The 19076-nt window shown below is 46.9% G+C and overlaps 1 protein-coding gene across 1 annotated transcript in view; it reads right to left on the reverse strand.

The window, feature by feature from the left end:
• Positions 1-19076, reverse strand: part of LOC137320382 (mucin-5B-like) — a 119780-nt gene that overhangs the window by 2226 nt on the left and 98478 nt on the right. The window contains exons 8-11 of the mRNA XM_067982082.1: positions 11193-11297; positions 8481-8637; positions 6510-6536; positions 198-350 (exon numbers count right to left, since the gene is read on the reverse strand). Of these exons, the coding sequence (XP_067838183.1) occupies positions 198-350; positions 6510-6536; positions 8481-8637; positions 11193-11297 (442 nt within the window). The remainder of the gene's footprint in view (positions 1-197; positions 351-6509; positions 6537-8480; positions 8638-11192; positions 11298-19076) is intronic.

Below are 19076 nucleotides of genomic sequence, written 5' to 3' on the forward strand. Positions count from 1 at the left end.
TAAAACTAGTGAGCATGTCGAAATGTATGGGTTAATTTACCCTGCAAATTTGTTCAGGGGAAGCACAGGGAATCTTCAGGAACACATTTACAATGTTGGAAAACTGATCGACCAAAGGAATTCTTAGCCCATTGTGTGGCAGTATATGCTATGAGTGTAGGCAAAATTTCTCAATAACCAAATGTGCTGGTCCTTACCAGAAGCGGTTTTGTAAAGGGCCGGTGTAACCGAAAAGCTCATGGACAGCACTCTTGACTCGTTAAACTTTTCTAGTAACAGACCTTTGGTGGTGCTTATGGAAACGAAAAGACCATTCTTATTGTTGAGTAAAAGCGGTCCATTTCCACGTGCTGAAAGAGAGAAAAAGAAGAAGCGTCATTTGTAGTTCGTGCTTTACAATCTGACTCCACAAACCTTATTATAATATCTTTCAACGCTGCATGCAGCACTGTGTTCTTGGTGAGGAATGGAGGAAAGGGCAATTCTGTTATTTGCAACAATCTTAAACTAAACATTTTGGTGAAGGACGAACATTTTCTTTTAACAACATATCATATTTATACTATTTACAGGTCTCCAGGCCTGGGACAAATTCTCCAATCAATCGCCAATTCTGGCATTTGACAAACCAATCAGTTCAATGACCAGCGGCACCAATCAGTCTCCAGTTCTGAGACCGGTGGCACCAATCAGTCGACAGTTCTGAGACCGGTGGCACCAATCAGTCTCCAGTTCTGGGACCAGGGGCACCAATCAGTCTCTAGTTCTGGGACCAGGGGCACCAATCAGTCTCCAGTTCTGGGACCAGAGGCACCAATCAGTCTCCAGTTCGAAGACGTGGGGCACCAATCACTCTCCAGTTCTAAGACCAGAGGCACCAATCAGTCTCCAGTTCTGGGACCAGGGGCACCAATCAGTCTCCAGTTCTAAGATCAGGGGCACCAATCACTCTCCAGGTCTAAGACCAGAGGCACCAATCAGTCTCCAGTTCTGGGACCAGAGGCACCAATCAGTCTCTAGTTCTGGGACCAGGGGCACCAATCAGTCTCCAGTTCTGGGACCAGGGGCACCAATCAGTCTCCAGTTCTGGGACTGGTGGCACCAATCAGTCTCCAATTCTGGGACCAGAGGCACCAATCAGTCTCTAGTTCTGGGACCAGGGGCACCAATCAGTCTCCAGTTCTGGGACCAGGGGCACCAATCAGTCTCCAGTTCTGAGACTGGTGGCACCAATCAGTCTCCAGGTCTAAGACCAGAGGCACCAATCAGTCTCCAGTTCTGGGATCAGGGGCACCAATCAGTCTCTAGTTCTGGGACCAGGGGCACCAATCAGTCTCCAGTTCTGAGACTGGTGGCACCAATCAGTCTCCAGGTCTAAGACCAGAGGCACCAATCAGTCTCCAGTTCTAAGACCAGAGGCACCAATCAGTCTCTAGTTCTAAGATCAGGGGCACCAATCAGTCTCTAGTTCTGGGACCAGGGGCACCAATCAGTCTCCAGTTCTAAGACCAGAGGCACCAATCAGTCTCCAGTTCTGGAACCAGTGGCACCAATCAGTCTCCAGTTCGAAAATCAGGGGCACCAATCAGTCTCCAGTTCAAAGATCAGGGGCACCAATCACTCTCCAGTTCTAAGACCAGAGGCACCAATCAGTCTCCAGTTCTGGGACCAGAGGCACCAATCAGTCTCCAGTTCTAAGACCAGAGGCACCAATCACTCTCCAGGTCTAAGACCAGAGGCACCAATCACTCTCCAGTTCTGGGATCAGGGGCACCAATCAGTCTCCAATTCTGGGACCAGAGGCACCAATCAGTCTCTAGTTCTGGGACCAGGGGCACCAATCAGTCTCCAATTCTGGAACCAGAGGCACCAATCAGTCTCCAGTTCTGGGACCAGGGGCACCAATCAGTCTCCAGTTCTAAGACCAGAGGCACCAATCAGTCTCCAGTTCTAAGACCAGAGGCACCAATCAGTCTCCAGTTCTAAGACCAGAGGCCCCAATCAGTCTCCAGTTCTGGGACCAGAGGCACCAATCACTCTCCAGTTCTCAGATCAGGAGCACCGATCAGTCTCCAGTTCTGGGACCAGGGGCACCAATCAGTCTCCAGTTCTAAGACCAGAGGCACCAATCAGTCTCCAGTTCTAATGTAAGGAATCTGACAACATCAGGTTATAGTCCAACAGTTTTATTTGAAAATCACAAGCTTTCGGAGGCTTTGTCCTTCGTCAGGTGAGTGTTGGATTCCTTGAAAATTACTGCATATATAGTCAGAGAACAATGCCTGGTGATTACAGATAATCTTTCCAACTGTCCGTTATCAAAGCAATCAAAGGAATTGAATAGTGTTCAGACAGAGAGACATTAGATACAAGACCACTGCATATACAAACGGCCAGAACCAAAGACAGAGAGAGAGAGAGAGAGAGAGAGAGAAACATCCGAAAGGAAGTGAAAGAGAGAGAATGACCATTTGTATTAAAAACAGATAACTTTTTTTTCCGCTGGTGGGGTTACGTGTAGCGTGACATGAACCCAAGATCCCGGTTGAGGCTATCCTCATGGGTGCGGAACTTGACTATCAATTTCTGCTCGACGATTTTGCGTTGTCGTGTGTCTCGAAGGCCGCCTTGGAGAACGCTTACCCGAAGATCGGTGGCTGAATGTCCTTGACTGCTGAAGTGTTCCCCGACTGGGAGGGAACCCTCCTGTCTGGCGATTGTTGCGCGGTGTCCGTTCATCTGTTGTCGCAGTGTCTGCATGGTCTCGCCAATGTACCATGCTCCGGGGCATCCTTTCTTGCAAGGTATGAGGTAGACAACGTTGGCCGAGTCACAGGAGTATGAACCATGTACCTGGTGGGTGGTGTCCTCTCGCGTGATGGTGGTATCTGTGTCGATGATCTGGCATGTCTTGCAGAGGTTGCCGTGGCAGGGTTGTCTGGTGTCGTGGACGCTGTTCTCCTGAAAGCTGGGTAATTTGCTGCGAACGATTGTGTGTTTGAGGTTGGGTGGCTGTTTGAAGGCGAGTAGTGGAGGCGTGGGGATGGCCTTAGCGAGGTGTTCGTCGTCATCGATGACATGTTGAAGGCTGCGGAGAACATGGCATAGTTTCTCCGCTCCGGGGAAGTACTGGACGACGAAGGGTACTCTGTTGGTTGCGTCCCGTGTTTGTCTTCTGAGGAGGTCTATGCGATTTTTCGCTGTGGCCCGTCGGAACTGTCGATTGATGAGTCAAGCGCCATATCCCGTTCTTACGAGGGCGTCTTTCAGCGTCTGTAGGTGTCCATCGCGTTCCTCCTCGTCTGAGCAGATCCTGTGTACTCGCAGGGCCTGTCCATCGGGGATGGCCTCTTTGACGTGGTTAGAGTGGAAGCTGGAAAAGTGGAGCATCGTGAGGTTGTCCGTGGGCTTGCGGTAGAGTGAGGTGCTGAGGTGCCCGTCTTTGATGGAGATTCGTGTGTCCAAGAAAGAAACCGATTCTGAGGAGTAGTCCACGGTGAGTTTGATGTTGGGATGGAACTTGTTGATGTTATCGTGTCGTCTCTTCAGTGATTCTTCGCCGTGGGTCCATAGGAAGAAAATGTCGTCGATGTTAACCTCACGATACTCTCCGCAGCCTTCAACATGTCATCGATGACAACGAACACCTCGCTAAGGCCATCCCCACGCCTCCACTACTCACCTTCAAACAGCCACTCAACCTCAAACAGACCATCGTTCATAGCAAATTACCCAGCTTTCAGGAGAACAGCATCCACGACACCACACAACCCTGCCACGGCAACCTCTGCAAGACATGCCAGATCATCGACACAGATACCAGCATCACACGAGAGGACACCACCCACCAGGTACATGGTTCATACTCCTGTGACTCGGCCAACATTGTCTACCTCATACCTTGCAGGAAAGGATGCCCCGGAGCATGGTACATTGGCGAGACCATGCAGTCACTGCGACAACGGATGAACGGACACCGCACAACAATCGCCAGACAGGAGGGTTCCCTCCCAGTCGGGGAACACTTCAGCAGTCAAGGACATTCAGCCACCGATCTTCGGGTAAGCGTTCTCCAAGGCGGCCTTCGAGACACAAGACAACGCAAAATCGTCGAGCAGAAATTGATAGTCAAGTTCCGCACCCATGAGGACGGCCTCAACTGAGATCATGGGTTCATGTCACGCTACACGTAACCCCACCAGCGGAAAAAAAAGTTGGTAAGATTATCTGTAATCACCAGGCATTGTTCTCTGACTATATATGCAGTAATTTTCAAGGAATCCAACACTCACCTGACGAAGGAGAAAGTCTCCGAAAGCTTGTGATTTTCAAATAAAACTGTTGGACTATAACCTGATGTTGTAAGGTTCCTTACATTTGTCCACCCCAGTCCATCACCGGCATCTCCACATCATCTCCAGTGCTAAGATCAGAGGCACCAATCACTCTCCAGTTCTAAGACCAGAGGCACCAATCAGTCTCCAGTTCTAAGACCAGAGGCACCAATCAGTCTCCAGTTCTAAGACCAGGGGCACCAATCAGTCTCCAGTTCTAAGACCAGAGGCACCAATCAGTCTCCAGTTCTAAGACCAGGGGCACCAATCAGTCTCCAGTTCTAAGATTAGGGGCACCAATCAGTCTCCAGTTCTAAGATCAGGGGCACCAATCAGTCTCTCATTCTAAGATCAGTGGCACCAATCACTCTCCAGTTCTAAGACCAGGGGCACCAATCAGTCTCCAATTCTAAGATCAGGGGCACCAATCAGTCTCCAGTTCTGGGACCAGGGGCACCAATCAGTCTCCAGTTCTGGGACCAGGGGCACCAATCACTCTCCAATTCTAAGATCAGAGGCACCAATCAGTCTCCAATTCTAAGATCAGAGGCACCAATCACTCTCCAATTCTAAGATCAGAGGCACCAATCTGCCTCCAATTCTAAGATCAGGGGCACCAATCAGTCTCCAGTTCTAAGATCAGGGGCACCAATCAGTCTCCAGTTCTGGGACCAGGGGCACCAATCAGTCTCCAGTTCTAAGATCAGGGGCACCAATCAGTCTCCAGTTCTGGGACCAGGGGCACCAATCAGTCTCCAGTTCTAAGACCAGGGGCACCAATCAGTCTCCAGTTCTGGGACCAGGGGCACCAATCAGTCTCCAGTTCTAAGACCAGGGGCACCAATCAGTCTCCAGTTCTAAGACCAGGGGCACCAATCAGTCTCCAGTTCTAAGACCAGGGGCACCAATCAGTCTCCAGTTCTGGGACCAGGGGCACCAATCAGTCTCCAGTTCTAAGACCAGGGGCACCAATTAGTCTCCAGTTCTAAGACCAGGGGCACCAATCAGTCTCCAGTTCTAAGACCAGGGGCACCAATCAGTCTCCAGTTCTGGGACCAGGGGCACCAATCAGTCTCCAATTCTAAGACCAGGGGCACCAATCAGTCTCCAGTTCTAAGACCAGGGGCACCAATCAGTCTCCAGTTCTGGGACCAGGGGCACCAATCAGTCTCCAGTTCTAAGATCAGGGGCACCAATCAGTCTCCAGTTCTAAGACCAGGGGCACCAATCAGTCTCCAGTTCTAAGACCAGGGGCACCAATCAGTCTCCAGTTCTAAGATCAGGGGCACCAATCAGTCTCCAGTTCTAAGACCAGGGGCACCAATCAGTCTCCAATTCTAAGATCAGGGGCACCAATCAGTCTCCAGTTTTAAGATTAGGGGCACCAATCAGTCTCCAGTTCTAAGATCAGGGGCACCAATCAGTCTCCAGTTCTAAGATCAGGGGCACCAATCAGTCTCCAATTCTAAGATCAGGGGCACCAATCAGTCTCCAGTTCTAAGATCAGGGGCACCAATCACTCTCCAGTTCTGGGACCAGGGGCACCAATCAATCTCCAGATCTAAGATCAGTGGCACCAATCAATTTCCAGTTCTGAGACCAGGGGCACCAATCAGTCTCCAGTTCTGGGACCAGGGGCACCAATCAGTCTCCAGTTCTGGGACCAGGGGCACCAATCAGTCTCCAGTTCTGGGACCAGGGGCACCAATCAGTCTCAGTCCTATCGTTTCAGCACTTGTCAGTCTCCAATCCTAGGATTTTGGTACTAGTCAGTCTTCAGTCCTGAGATCTTCAATCTCAGTCAATTCCTGAACTGTGAAGTGATTGTATGCTGATGCTGGAAGTCCATGTCCAGTGCAGTACTGTGTGGACTGGTGCAGTAACATACCTCTGATCCCAAATGCCCTTGGCATAATTTTTAAGTATGACTCAATAAAAGTCTTCACTGAAAGTGCTTGTGATTTCTGATGGTAGAACAATGCTGCAGCACTTCGTGTTATTTTTATTATATTGAGAATAAGTCCATTCTTGGACCATTGTTAAAAAATTCAACTGTAATATTAACAATTGACTGGAGAGTTGGATGTATCGTATAATCTGGTGGAATGTTGGTTCCAAGTACTGGGATTAAATATCAAAGAGTCACAGTTGCCAGACGAGGGCAACACTACATACCTCTGTTATAATATTCACAATGGGATGCTGAAAGAAGGAAAAAAACAAATTAGTTTTCAATTACAATTTGATTTTAAATAGAAATATTACCTATAAAATGTGACTGTGATATAATTTACCATAATACTTCTCCTACTTTTGTAGATAGTTTAAACCAGAAGTTTAAAAATGTTCCAAATTGATTTTCTTTAAATTTAGATTATATCTCATTAGTTTGCCACTAAAGGAAATGATACAGGTGGGTGGAATGATTGTTTTATGGAAGAACAAACTCTTCATGACTTGGTCGATATAGGCTCAAGTCTTGATGGTAACATTTACAAACCAGAAATGTGAGAAGCTTTCTGGCCTTAATAGTCAGAACTGGATTAACTTGCAGAGGAAGAACATATTTCCAGAACGTAAAGATGGTATGAAAATTGCCAGTGTGTCCCACTGCAACATTGGAGAAAGCAGAGAGAGATTTCTCCAGCAAGTTTTGGGAAGGAGCAGAATTAACAGACTGGGTTGAAAGTTGTAAGTGGGGACTTTCTTTTACTTTATCAATCCCCAACCAAATTATGGATGATACTTTAATAACCAACTGCTTTAAAGAAATGGCCCCAAAAGAATGAAACCTTTGAGCATGTCAAACTTGTAGGCCCCAAGTATTTAGCAGCAGATTCCAGTTTTCACGTTAATTGACCAGGTCAGTGTGCAGTTTGCAGCTATTAATGGGCTGGAAAAGTGGCCTATATAGTTGGCCGTGAATTTCCTTGTTGTTTATAGCACATTTCCAATGAATAATTGGGGCATGTAAATTTGTGCGGCAGGAAAATCAGGCAGAACCCGTTTTTCGCCATTAAATCACTTCCCTTGAGTTCCCTCACACTTTCTGGCCCTTCCTGTGATCCGGTCGCTGTGTCCTGAGTGCCCTCATTTAAATACATTATAATAAGGGCCAATGGTACTGAAGCCCTGAGTTTCTTGCTTTTACACTCACAAAGCAGTGAGGGTAAGTTAAACTTTTTTTAATACATTCTTGGGATGTGGGTGTCGCTGGCAAGGCTGGCATTTATTGCTGATCCCTACTTGCTCTTGAGAATATGGTAGTGCCTGTACATTCTGGGGGGGGGGGTTCTTCTTGAACCGCTGCAGTCCGTGTGGTGAAGGTACTCCCACAATGCTGTTAGGTAAGGAGTTACAGGATTTTGACCCAGTGACGATGGAAAAATGAGAGTTATAAATAGGTTCAGGAGTCAGTTAGTTGTATTTTGACAGAAGGGTGACTATGAGACGAGGTTCTAAAAGAGCAGGAGAATGTGGAAGGAAGAGCAGTGTTTCAGTGTTCAATAACGCTAAAGGTGTTTCAGAAATTATTTGTTTGAGAAAAAGTGAGCATGACACGGGCAGAGAAGGGAGGAAGCTGTGGTGGAAGAAATGTATCAGTAATAGTAGCAACACTGTGGACAGCCAATTTTGCCACAAGGACTAAGTTAACAGGGCAGTGACTCCACTGCCATGGGCAACAGCTATGGATACCGAGGAAAATTCAGACAAGTCAGTTCAAGGAGTGGGAGATGAGCTGATAATAGACAAAGCACTGTCCAGCAAATACATGCAGGACCTCTAAAGAAACTGGGGATAGAAATTAGTGAGCTGTTAACCAATATTTTTGAAGATTTGTTACATTGAGGAGGGATTTCTAAGGATTGGAAAGTGGCAAATATAATCCCCATTATTAAAAAAGTGGAGATATACCATGCATAGATCATCTTCCCGCTAAAGAGATCAATGTCCATAAAAATAATTACTGCATTCCAAAAGTAATTAATTGTATGAAATGCTTTAAGACATTCTGAGATGATAAGACAGTCGTTGTCACTTTTATTATTTAAGTGGAAATGAGCCATAATGAAAAGAAAAAGCAGGATAACATCAAAAAATACAACAGGAATGAGAAACCAGAGTCAACAGAGCGATATTCCTTACGACAATTGTCTGGTTTCCTCCAGTTGATGCTAACTCCTTGTCGACAACATGCTCGGCTATATGCAGCAAGAGCGCCACAGAAGCACTGTCCCTCTTCTTCGCTGTAGCACTTCGAAGTTATTGATTTGCAGGACTTATAATATTGATCAACATTAATCTGAAAAAAGAAGAGCGTGTGAACTCCAGAAGAAATTTATGTCAAGGGAAATTACAATTTGGAGAAAGTGAAGGACAAAATTAATGACTCAAACCCAGCACAATCAAATCAAACTATCCATGAACACTTTACGCCATATTGTGTTCTATCGTGTATGACAAACACTAATCATTATTTTCTACCATTTTTGACAGGCTCTAATGGCTCTGTGCTATCCTGTATGATAGACTATCCCTCCTCATCCTCATCGCCTTCTCTGCAGCCTTTAATATAGTCCATCATACCTCCAACACCTCTCTTCTGTTGTCCAGCTCAGTGGGACATCACTCACTTGGTTCCACACTTACCTATCCAATCATAACCATGCCATTATGTCTGAAGTCCTTCAAGATTCTATCCTTGGCTCTCTCCTCCTCATCATCTCCATGCTACCCTTTGGCGATATTAAACAAACACATTGGGTCAGCTTCCATATGTATGAAACCTGGCTGTAACTCTCCACCACATCTCTTGACCTCTCCATTGCCTCTATGTTGTCAGGCTACTTGTCCAACATCTAGGGCATGATTTTGACTCGGAGCCGGATACCCTACATGTCCGCAGATATTTGTGTGGGGAACCTGGAAGCCAATTGAGTGCGTCGGAATCTGCGATCACAACTCAGTTGAAGGTGAGTTTTTGAATTTCTGGGTTTCCCACATGCCTGGCAGCTAGATTGACAGGTTGACTGCTTGTCGGCAGTGAAAGGAGCTGCAAATCAGAGAGGGGGCGGGAGAAAGAGAGAGAGATCATCGGTACTGCAAAAAATTGGAGGGAGGGTGGGGGAGTTGGGGGGACATGGACAACATCGGAGGTGTCCAGCCAGTATTGGGGATTAGGAGGGATCAGCCAGCATTGAACATCGGTGGAGGGGGGGGGGGTCAGCCAGCATCAGAGATCAGGGGAGCGGGGTGGGCGGGGTCACCCAACCAGCATCGGACATCGGGGGGGGGGGGGGGGGGAGGGGAGAGATCAGCCAGCATCGAACATCGGTGGGGGCGAGGGGATCAGCCAGCATAGAGGATCACGCGGGGGGCAGCCAGCATCGGTGGGGGGCGGGGGGGTCCAGCATTGTGAGGGGGCTTCAACATCGGAGGGGGAATCCACCATCAGGGAGGGTCCATCATTCGGGTGGGGGGGGGAGGGGTCACCCGGGACCTGTTGGCCAGGTGAGCATGTTGAGCCTGGATGAAGCACTCCTGCTCCTCCGGGCCCACAAGCAGTGCAATAAAGACACTCATGGATCCGGCCCTTCCTGCCTGCTTTCATTTGATGTGAATTGGAAGCAATGGGAAACCCAAACCGATAAGGTTAAATTCATTTAAGTTGTCCAAATACACAAAATATTAAATACCTCAAGTATTTCAATGAGGTACATTGCCCCTTTAAGTATCGGTCCGCCAGTTCTAAATGGGAGCGGGACTTCCTGGTGTCTGCTGTGCACACGCAGACAAATCTGCCTGGGTTAAAACCAGAAATTACCCCCCTAGTCTTAGATGAGCCACAATTTCCTTCAGTTAAACACTGGGGAGATAGAAGCCATTATCTTTGGCTAGCACCACAAACTCTCTGCCCTTGCCACCAATTCCATTCTGCTCGCCAGCTACTGCCTTAGGTTAAAACAGACTGTTCGCAACTTCAATGTCCTATTCAACCTGAGCTGAGCTTCCAACCCTATATCCTCTCCATCACAAAAACTACTTTCTCCTCCATAACACCGCCTGCCTCCACTCTGCCTCAACCCACTTGCTGTTAAAACCCTTATACATGCCTTTGTTATCTCCAGACTCAAATTTTCCAACTTTGGCCAGCCTCACATCCTCCACAATCTGTAAGCTTCAGCTCACCCAAAACTTTGCTTCCCATATCCTACCTGGCACCAACTCCTGTCCATCACACCTGTCCTTGCTGACATACAGTAGCACCAATATCTCCAATTTAAAATTCTTATTCTTACATTTAAGTCCCTTCATGACCTTGCTCCTCCCTATCTGTAACTTCCTCTACCCCATCAGCCCCAAAAAAATTCTGTTCCTCTAACACTGCTCTCCTGTGCATTCTCCCTTCCTTCACCCCACTATTGACTGGTGTGGCTTGAGCCATCTAGGCCCCACGCTCTGACATTCCCTCCCTAATCCCCAGAGAAGGGAAGCAGACATCCTGTATCACAAACATTAATAGCTGTACGCTATCAGAGGTTGAGTGAACTCCCTAAGGAGACACTGAGGGCAGATAATGTGGAAAAATTTATGGGGATCTGAAGATATCTTTCAGTGAGACTGCAGTTGAGAGGTATTCGTTTTTGTGACTCGTCAGAAAGGCTGCATAGTCTTTTTGGGTACTGCATTTTCATATGTTTGTGTCTCTTGTATGAAATCACTGGTAGCTGTGTCCTATCCTATCTTACAAATACTAATAACTGTGATAGCTATGGTTATCCTGCACAATTTGGCCTGTCGCATGTTTCTCACCCTGTGACAGTTTTGCATTAGTAAGCATAAGTTGGCGACTCTTACCTCGCGGTGACAAGAAGAAAATGTGACTCTCAGTAGCTGGCTGCAGCGGGCCTCTGCATATTCTAAGTCATGTGCTAGCGGAATGTTTATTAATTGAGAGCTGCACTGTAACAGAAAAGAAAAGCAAGAATATAGATTCAATCAGGTTTGATCCCAATATTTGAAACAGGTTTGAGACAGGAATCTGGAAATTATAAACCACTTAGTGTCATATAAAGAAAATGCTCAACAGCATTGTATGAGATACTAATAAAGGTCTTTTTCTGTTCTCAGACATAGGTGATGCTGGCAAGACCACATTTATTGACCATCTCTAGTAGCCCTGATAAGGTGGTGGGGAGCCTTCTTGAAATAGCGATTGTTTTATAGCTGACTGGCTTGCAATGCTACTACAGAGAACAACAATAGTGAACCACGTAATGTAGGACTGGAGTCCCTGTAAGACAGACTGGGTATATGATGGCAGGTTCCCTTCCCCAAAGGGCATTTGTGAACCAATTGGGTTTTATACAACAATCTGGCAGTTTTCATAGTTAATTTCTTCTGATGCCTGCCTACAAATTACCAGGTTTTCAGGAGGCAAGAGAGAGTCAGAGGGAAGTGCCACAACTCCAGAAAAGCATGCAAGATCTGCTCCAGCTGCAGTTGATGGGGGTCGATGTTGGGGAGGAACTCCGAGAGGTGAAGGGCCAGCAAGCCTCGCTCTGCGCCTCCGAGGCCTCAAAGATCATCTTCTGGTCCAGAGTCCACTCGGTGGAACAGGGTGAGAAGTGCTCGCACTTCTTCCAGAAGCTGCACAGAGAGACCTCTGCGATCAGCAGCTTTAGAAAAGGAAGACGGCTCACTGACTTCTTCGCAGGCCGATATACTGATGATCAGCAAATCCTTTTATGCTGGGTTGTATGACACGAAGCCCACAGACAGCACGGCCTCCCAGTCCTTCCTGTCCTCTATCATGGAAATCTTAAGAGGACAGCGAGCGGGAAAGCATGGATCGGCCACTAACCTTGGACGAGTTGCCTTCGAGAAGAGTAGAACTCCCGGAAGCAACGGCTTGCCGGTCGAGTTGTACTCGGCTCTGTGGGACTGGATAGGCCCAGACCTACTGAAAGTTAATGGGAATATGCTTCTGGCAGGCCGCATGTCAGAGCTCATGAGGAAAGGCATCATAGAAGCGGAAGGGGAAGAGGGAAGGAATCAAAAATTGGCGACCCATTTCCTAGCTAAATGTCGACTACAAGATTCTGTCTAAGGCCATCGTGAACAGGCTCAAGTCTGCTCTGGAGCGGGTGATCCACCCAGATCAGACCTATACTGTATCCGGCAGGAAGATTTCTGATAGCATTGCGCTGCTCAGGGATACGATCGCCTATGTGCTGGACAGGGGGGTGAACACCTGCCTCATCAGCCTGGACCAGGAGAAGGCCTTCGAAAGAATAGCCCACACATGCATGATGGGCGTGCTCTCCAAAATGGGTTTTAGGGAGGGAATCTGCGATTGGATCCGACTGCTCTACGCGGACATCCGTAGCGCAGTCCTAATCAATGGGTGGGTGTCAGAGAGCTTTCCGATCAGATCTGGAGTCAGGCAGGGCTGCCCTCGAGGCTGTGATGGGAGGCCATCGTCCACTTCCTGATGGCTGCCCCTTGCGCAGAGGGTGTGGAGAGAGATGCGTTGGTACCTGTCCCGGTTCATCCCAAACAGTTCAGTAACACAGGACGCTGTGCTCTACGGATTGTTCCCTGGGACGCACACAGAGACAGACATCACCTGCGGCTGGAAGACCATCAACTCGGTGAAGGAGGCCCTTTGGTCCGCCTGAAACCTGCTGGTCTTCCAGCAGAAGGAGCTGTCCACGACCGAGTGTTGCTGACTGGCGCATTCCAAGGTCCAGGAGTACGTGCTGCGGGACACACTGAGACGAGGTGCGGCCTAAGCAAAGGCTCTATGGGGAAAGGCCACCGTGTAAGGCCACCCCACCTTGTATTGTACACCATGAGTCATAAGAAATACTGTGTGTAAATTGTAATAATGAGATCACTTTGGGTACGATCTGTAGTGTTTTGGTTTGAATTGTACTGGTTTGGAATTGTGATATTTACCTTGAACTGTGTGTATCTTTAAATTCTTTGAAATAAAGTATATTTTGAAATTAAAAAAAAGGTGAAGTCCTCAGCACAATTGAGCATCCAGACCTGGCAGTGGAAGAGAGGGAGGGTGCTGTTCCTTTATGGAGGCTGTAGAAACAATTGTGTATAGCTGAGGAGCTCAGGGATCCAGCTCTCAAGGGCCCAGTCTTCAAAAAGCGATGATTAGGGAGTGTCGTTCTCATGTAGAAACAATAGAAACAGTTTCCATGCATATGGTTGAAATGATAGAGAAATGGGAAGAGTCCACTACCCACATTGCAATACATTGCAGGAAGTTTCTCACAACATGCAGAGCACCCTGAAGAGAGTGACAGTCCAGAAGATTTCTGTAGTTAAAAAGGTGTCAGGAGAAGATACTAAGGACACTGGTGGCTTCCAGAGTGGCAGGTACTACTGCCTCAATAGATGCCTTGCGGGTCAGCCTGAATGCCACACTTGCTCAGGGCTTTTGGTTGGGTCTATTCAGTACATCATGCTATCGACCAATAGCACCTCTGAGCCTGTGCCCTGTGTCAGTGGGCTGCAAGGAATGGCTGCGGATGTCGCTGTCTCCGCAGAGAGGGTACCCTCTTCATGCTGTGGGAATGGACATCTTTCCATCCCCCCTTTAGCCTCTAGAAGCAGTAAGCTGTTCTTCATTGGGATATTATATAGCATGCAACTTGTTACAAGGATTCTTGATACTCTCAGTGGGCTGTAGTGCACTAGATACTTAAAACATGACTTGAATGCCTATTGTCTGCACTATCACACTTCTTGTACTGACATGGGCCTCATATCTGTTGTCCCTCCCTGTCTGCAGAAGACTTACTGGAGTCATGACACCTGGGGATAGCTCTGGTCACCAATCCACCATCCTGATACATGGATTTGATCAGGGTTGGTATGGTAGATTGTCGCATGCTGAAAGCATTACAACAGCTTCCTGGTTAATAGGCAGTCATGTGGAGGATGAGGTGATTGGCAGCCACACTAGCTGCACATTAATCAAATGAAAGTCTTTGCTGTCCATGAAGTTGAAGAGATTGTCATATGGGGCTTTAAATGCTACATGCATTCCTTCAGTTGCTCCTTGCACTTGTAGGAACCCTGCCAATCTGTAGAATTAGATAGCTCTCTCTCTTTGTATCTCTGGCTCCACTGAGAAAAATATGAGGAATGCAGCCTTCCTGAAAAGAGCATCAGTGTGCTTCTTTATACAACTGTGAAAGGCCTGACTAATGTGCTAAAGGTCATGGATGCTGCCTGGAAGGATCCAGATGCAAAACAATTCAAGGCAGTGGTGACTATGACTGGTACAGATATTGTTCCTGGTGGAAGTAGCCTGCAGGGCCAGCTATCAGTTGAAATATAGCTTTGGGAGGTGGGAGGAGGAAAGAGCACAGCCTTCTGAGGCAGTGACGTGCAGAGAAACGTAAGTATGCCCTTCTAGGTCTATAAACCCCAGTGGCTGGTTATCTGGATGTAAAGAACAAATATTTTCTGTGATGCCTCACTTTAAGAGCCTCTGATCTAGTCTCATTTATCTCCCCTTGAAAACATAGGAATAGAAGGATTCCCATTAGGAAATTCATGTCTCCAATCCAAAACTATATTTTTTGCAGAACTGACTAAAGAATGCAGTAAAGCCTTGATAGTACGACTAGAGCATCAAACAGCTAAAAATCAATATGCAGACAAAAAAAGACCAACCGTTAGCTCCAGGAAACAAAATAGCCTCCTCAGTACGGTACCTGTGTCAGGGATACCACTCTTCTGATAACTTGGGACAGGTTTGGGGCAGAAGTTGAGGAAAATGGCATGGGGAAGACAATTCATGTGGTGCTTTATGGCAGCACAGTTGAGGCAGTTTAATGTCCCAAAACTGAAAACTGGCAATAATTTGAAGGAAAATCTAGCCTTTAGTTTCCTGGGCAATCTGAAAAAGGAACATACAAATCCAAAGAGGCTGGGTAAATTAATAGATTGTTTGATACTCTAATGTCTGTCTACTAGAGATGTTACAGATGTCACCCTAAATTTTGGAGACAAGGGGGTAGAAATTGTTGTAAGCGCATTTTCGTGCGCAGAATGGGCGTCGCGCTTGATCATGTGGTCACAAAGGCAGCCCCAAATTAGTCCCCTCATTAATTTAAATAAAATAAGCGGGCGACCAGCGCTACTTGCGCTCTTTATTGTCAGCTCGCCTAATCGGAGGAGTCAATTTTGCACGTTACTAATGCTATTTAAAGGCAACTTACATCTCTTAAAGTGGAGGTGCACTGGCTGCAAGCAACAGTCAGTGAAGATTCTACACAATGGAAAGCACAGCAGAAGCTGCAAGGGCCCTCCAGTTTGCATTGGAGGTTTTGGAATGGGAAGGTTGGCAGGAGGAGAGAGATGTTCTATCCACTAGGCAGTAAGAAGATATCCAGGCAAGCTGCCCAACCAAAGTGGGCAGAGGTAGCATAGTGCATGAGTGCCAGAAGTATCAGTGCCATAGGCATGTCTGCAATGCCTAAAAAAGTCTAATGATCTCACAAGGATAGCTAAGGTAAGCCTCCTAATTCCTATCTCTCATTACCCTCTGCTTAGCCTTGATCTACCTGTTGCCCCAACACTCAACCCTTCCCTCCCCCGATTACCAGCATTCTCCTCCAATCACTGCAGCGCACTTCACTCCACCTCTTTCTGCTCCTACTGCAAAACTCTGCCACTGCCACTCTCCTCACTATTACTTCCTACACCTCCTCACACCTCTGCCATCTTTCACACACCAGCAACACTATTCTATCCTCACATGCACATCCTCAAAATTTCTCACTATTCTAACACTGATACAATTCCTTCTTACTTGCAGGGCAAGTTCGCATGCAATAACAGGGGACAACAAGCAGCCACAAGGAGGAGGGCCACACTTCATCCATGTGTTGTCCCCACTTGAAGATTAGGTGATGAACACCGTGAACAGGGGGTGCGTCAGGAGTGTGGCATCTGGTGAGGCTGGAGAAGAAGTCCTGCAAGGTTTTAAACCATCTTCCCCTCCTTAAAAGTTGGTATGCAGGTGCAGCAGGTGATCAAGAAAGCCAACGGAATGTTGGCTTTTATTGCTAGGGGGATAGAATATAAAAACAAGGAGGTATTGCTGCAGTTATATAAGGTATTGGTGAGACCGCACCTGGAATACTGCATACAGTTTTGGTCTCCATACTTAAGAAAAGACATACTTGCTCTCGAGGCAGTACAAAGAAGGTTCACTCGGTTAATCCCGGGGATGAGGGGGCGGACATATGAGGAGAGGTTGAGTAGATTGGGACTCTACTCATTGGAGTTCAGAAGAATGAGAGGCGATCTTATTGAAACATATAAGATTGTGAAGGGTCTTGATCGGGTGGATGCAGTAAGGATGTTCCCAAAGATGGGTGAAACTAGAACTAGGGGGCATAATCTTAGAATAAGGGGCTGCTCTTTCAAAACTGAGATGAGGAGAAACTTCTTCACTCAGAGGGTGGTAGGTCTGTGGAATTTGCTGCCCCAGGAAGCTGTGGAAGCTACATCATTGAATAAATTTAAAACAGAAATAGACAGTTTCCTAGAAGTAAAGGGAATTAGGGGTTATGGGGAGCGGGCAGGAAATTGGACATGAAGCTGAGTTCGGATCGGTCAATGCCCTGTGGGTGGCGGAGAGGGCCCAGGGGCTATGTGGCCGGGTCCTGCTCCGACTTCTTGTGTTCTTTAGATTTGTGGTTGGGATCAGATCAGCCATGATCTTATTGAATGGCGGAGCAGGCTCGAGGGGCCGATTGGCCTACTCCTGCTCCAATTTCTTATGTTCTTATGTTCTCTTCTCACTTAAATGCCATCCTTACATATGATACATGACATATTGCTGCTGCTTTCAGAAGCCAACCATCTGTCTTTGCTTACCCATGCCACTAACTGCTAACTCGTGTCCCTTTTATCCGTTTCAGCTTCAGAAGTTCCACTCAGTCCTCAGGAAGCAGAAGAAGAATATGAAGAGGGCAGCACTGCACAATAGGAGCCATCACTCGACCTTACTCTTGCAGACATCAGCTCGCAAATACAGAAGTTACACATACTGGAACATGCAGTATGTTCAGAAGTTACGTATGAACATACAAAAATGACAGGCAGGAAAAGACCAGTTGATCCAATGAGCCTGCCCCACACCATGATGCCTGAAGCATCAAGACTAAACACTTCCGACCCCCCCCACCCCCACCCCCCCCCTCCAGCAGCCATGTAATCTCCTGGGAAAGGCAAAAAAACAGAAAAAGAAACCCAGGGTCAAAAAGGGGAAAAAATCTGGAAAATTTCTTTCCAATCCCATCAGGCAATCAAAACCAGGCCAGGAGATCACATTGACCATGTGTATGTCAACTGTTTAATCACTTACCTTTTTAAGATGCGATCTCTGTCCCAGCCAAGAACATGCCCAGCTCCCTTTTGAAAGCTTGCAGAGAGTCAGCACCCACCACACAAGCTGGCAACGTATTCCAAAGATTCACTACTCTCTGAGAAAAGAAGAAGCACTTAACATCGAGCCTATTCCTACTCTTGCGTAGTTTAAAATGCATGGCCCCTGATCCTCCCCAATCTATCAAACTGAAATAATCTATCAATAGGTATGTAATCCAGCCCTTTCATTATTTTATAAAGCTCTATCAGGTCGCTCCTAAGTATACGCTGCTCTAAAGTAAATAGACCCAGCTCTTCAAGGTTATCTGTAACTAAGGTTCTTTAAGGTGGGAATCATTCTTGTGGCTCTCTTCTGAACCTATTCCAAGGCCACTACATCACCCACTATGTGAGGGGACCAAAAGTGAACACTGTAGATGGAGTCTAGATGCGGTCTAACCAAAGGCTCTGTATAAGGACAGAACGTTGTCCTTTGTCTTGTATTAAATGGTTCCATTAATACAACTCAGTACCCTGTTTGCTTTAGCTATGGCTTCTCTGCATTGGTCGTGAACCTTGAGTGATCTGTGCACAATAACACCTAGATCCTTTTCTCTCTCAACCACTTTCACTATTGTTCCCTGTAAATGGTAAGTATATTCTGTGTTGGTCACCACACTTAATTTGTCTCGGTTAAATGCCATTTGCCATTGTTTGGCCCATCCCGCCCAGTGCATCTAAATTTTTTTGCAGAAGACTGTACTCCTCTCAGTCTTGATACTCGCACAAATTTTTGCATCATTTGTAAACTTGCTGACCATACCCCCAACACCACTATTCAGGTCGTTAATGAAAACAGTGAACAGTAATGGGCCTAACACCGATCCCTTTGGGACACCACGAATAACCTGCCTCCAGGCTAATCCACAACCATTGACTACAACTTTTTGCCTGCAGGAATGGAAACAATTCCTAATCCAGTGTATCAAATTCCCACTGATACCACAAGATTCTATCTTGTAAAGTAACCTAATGAGAGGTACATTATCAAAGGCCAACTGAAAATCCAGATCGACAATGTCAACCGGATTACCCTCATCCATAACCCTATTAACTTTTTCAAAAATCTCAAGCAAGTTTGTAAGACACCTTGGTGGGAAAAAAATTGGTCAGGGGCCGTTTTTGGGTGTAGATAGCGTGATGTGCTATTACCCCACGCCCAATGGCCCCTGAGCAGCCAGGACGCAAGTTTCAGCCCACCGGAGGACTTACCTGCAATCAGCGTTCCTTTCCAGGCCTTGCACGTTGAATCAATGCAATTTGCACTTTCCAAAA

This window comes from Heptranchias perlo, chromosome 4 (assembly GCF_035084215.1).
Source record: "Heptranchias perlo isolate sHepPer1 chromosome 4, sHepPer1.hap1, whole genome shotgun sequence".
Lineage (NCBI taxonomy): Eukaryota > Metazoa > Chordata > Chondrichthyes > Hexanchiformes > Hexanchidae > Heptranchias > Heptranchias perlo.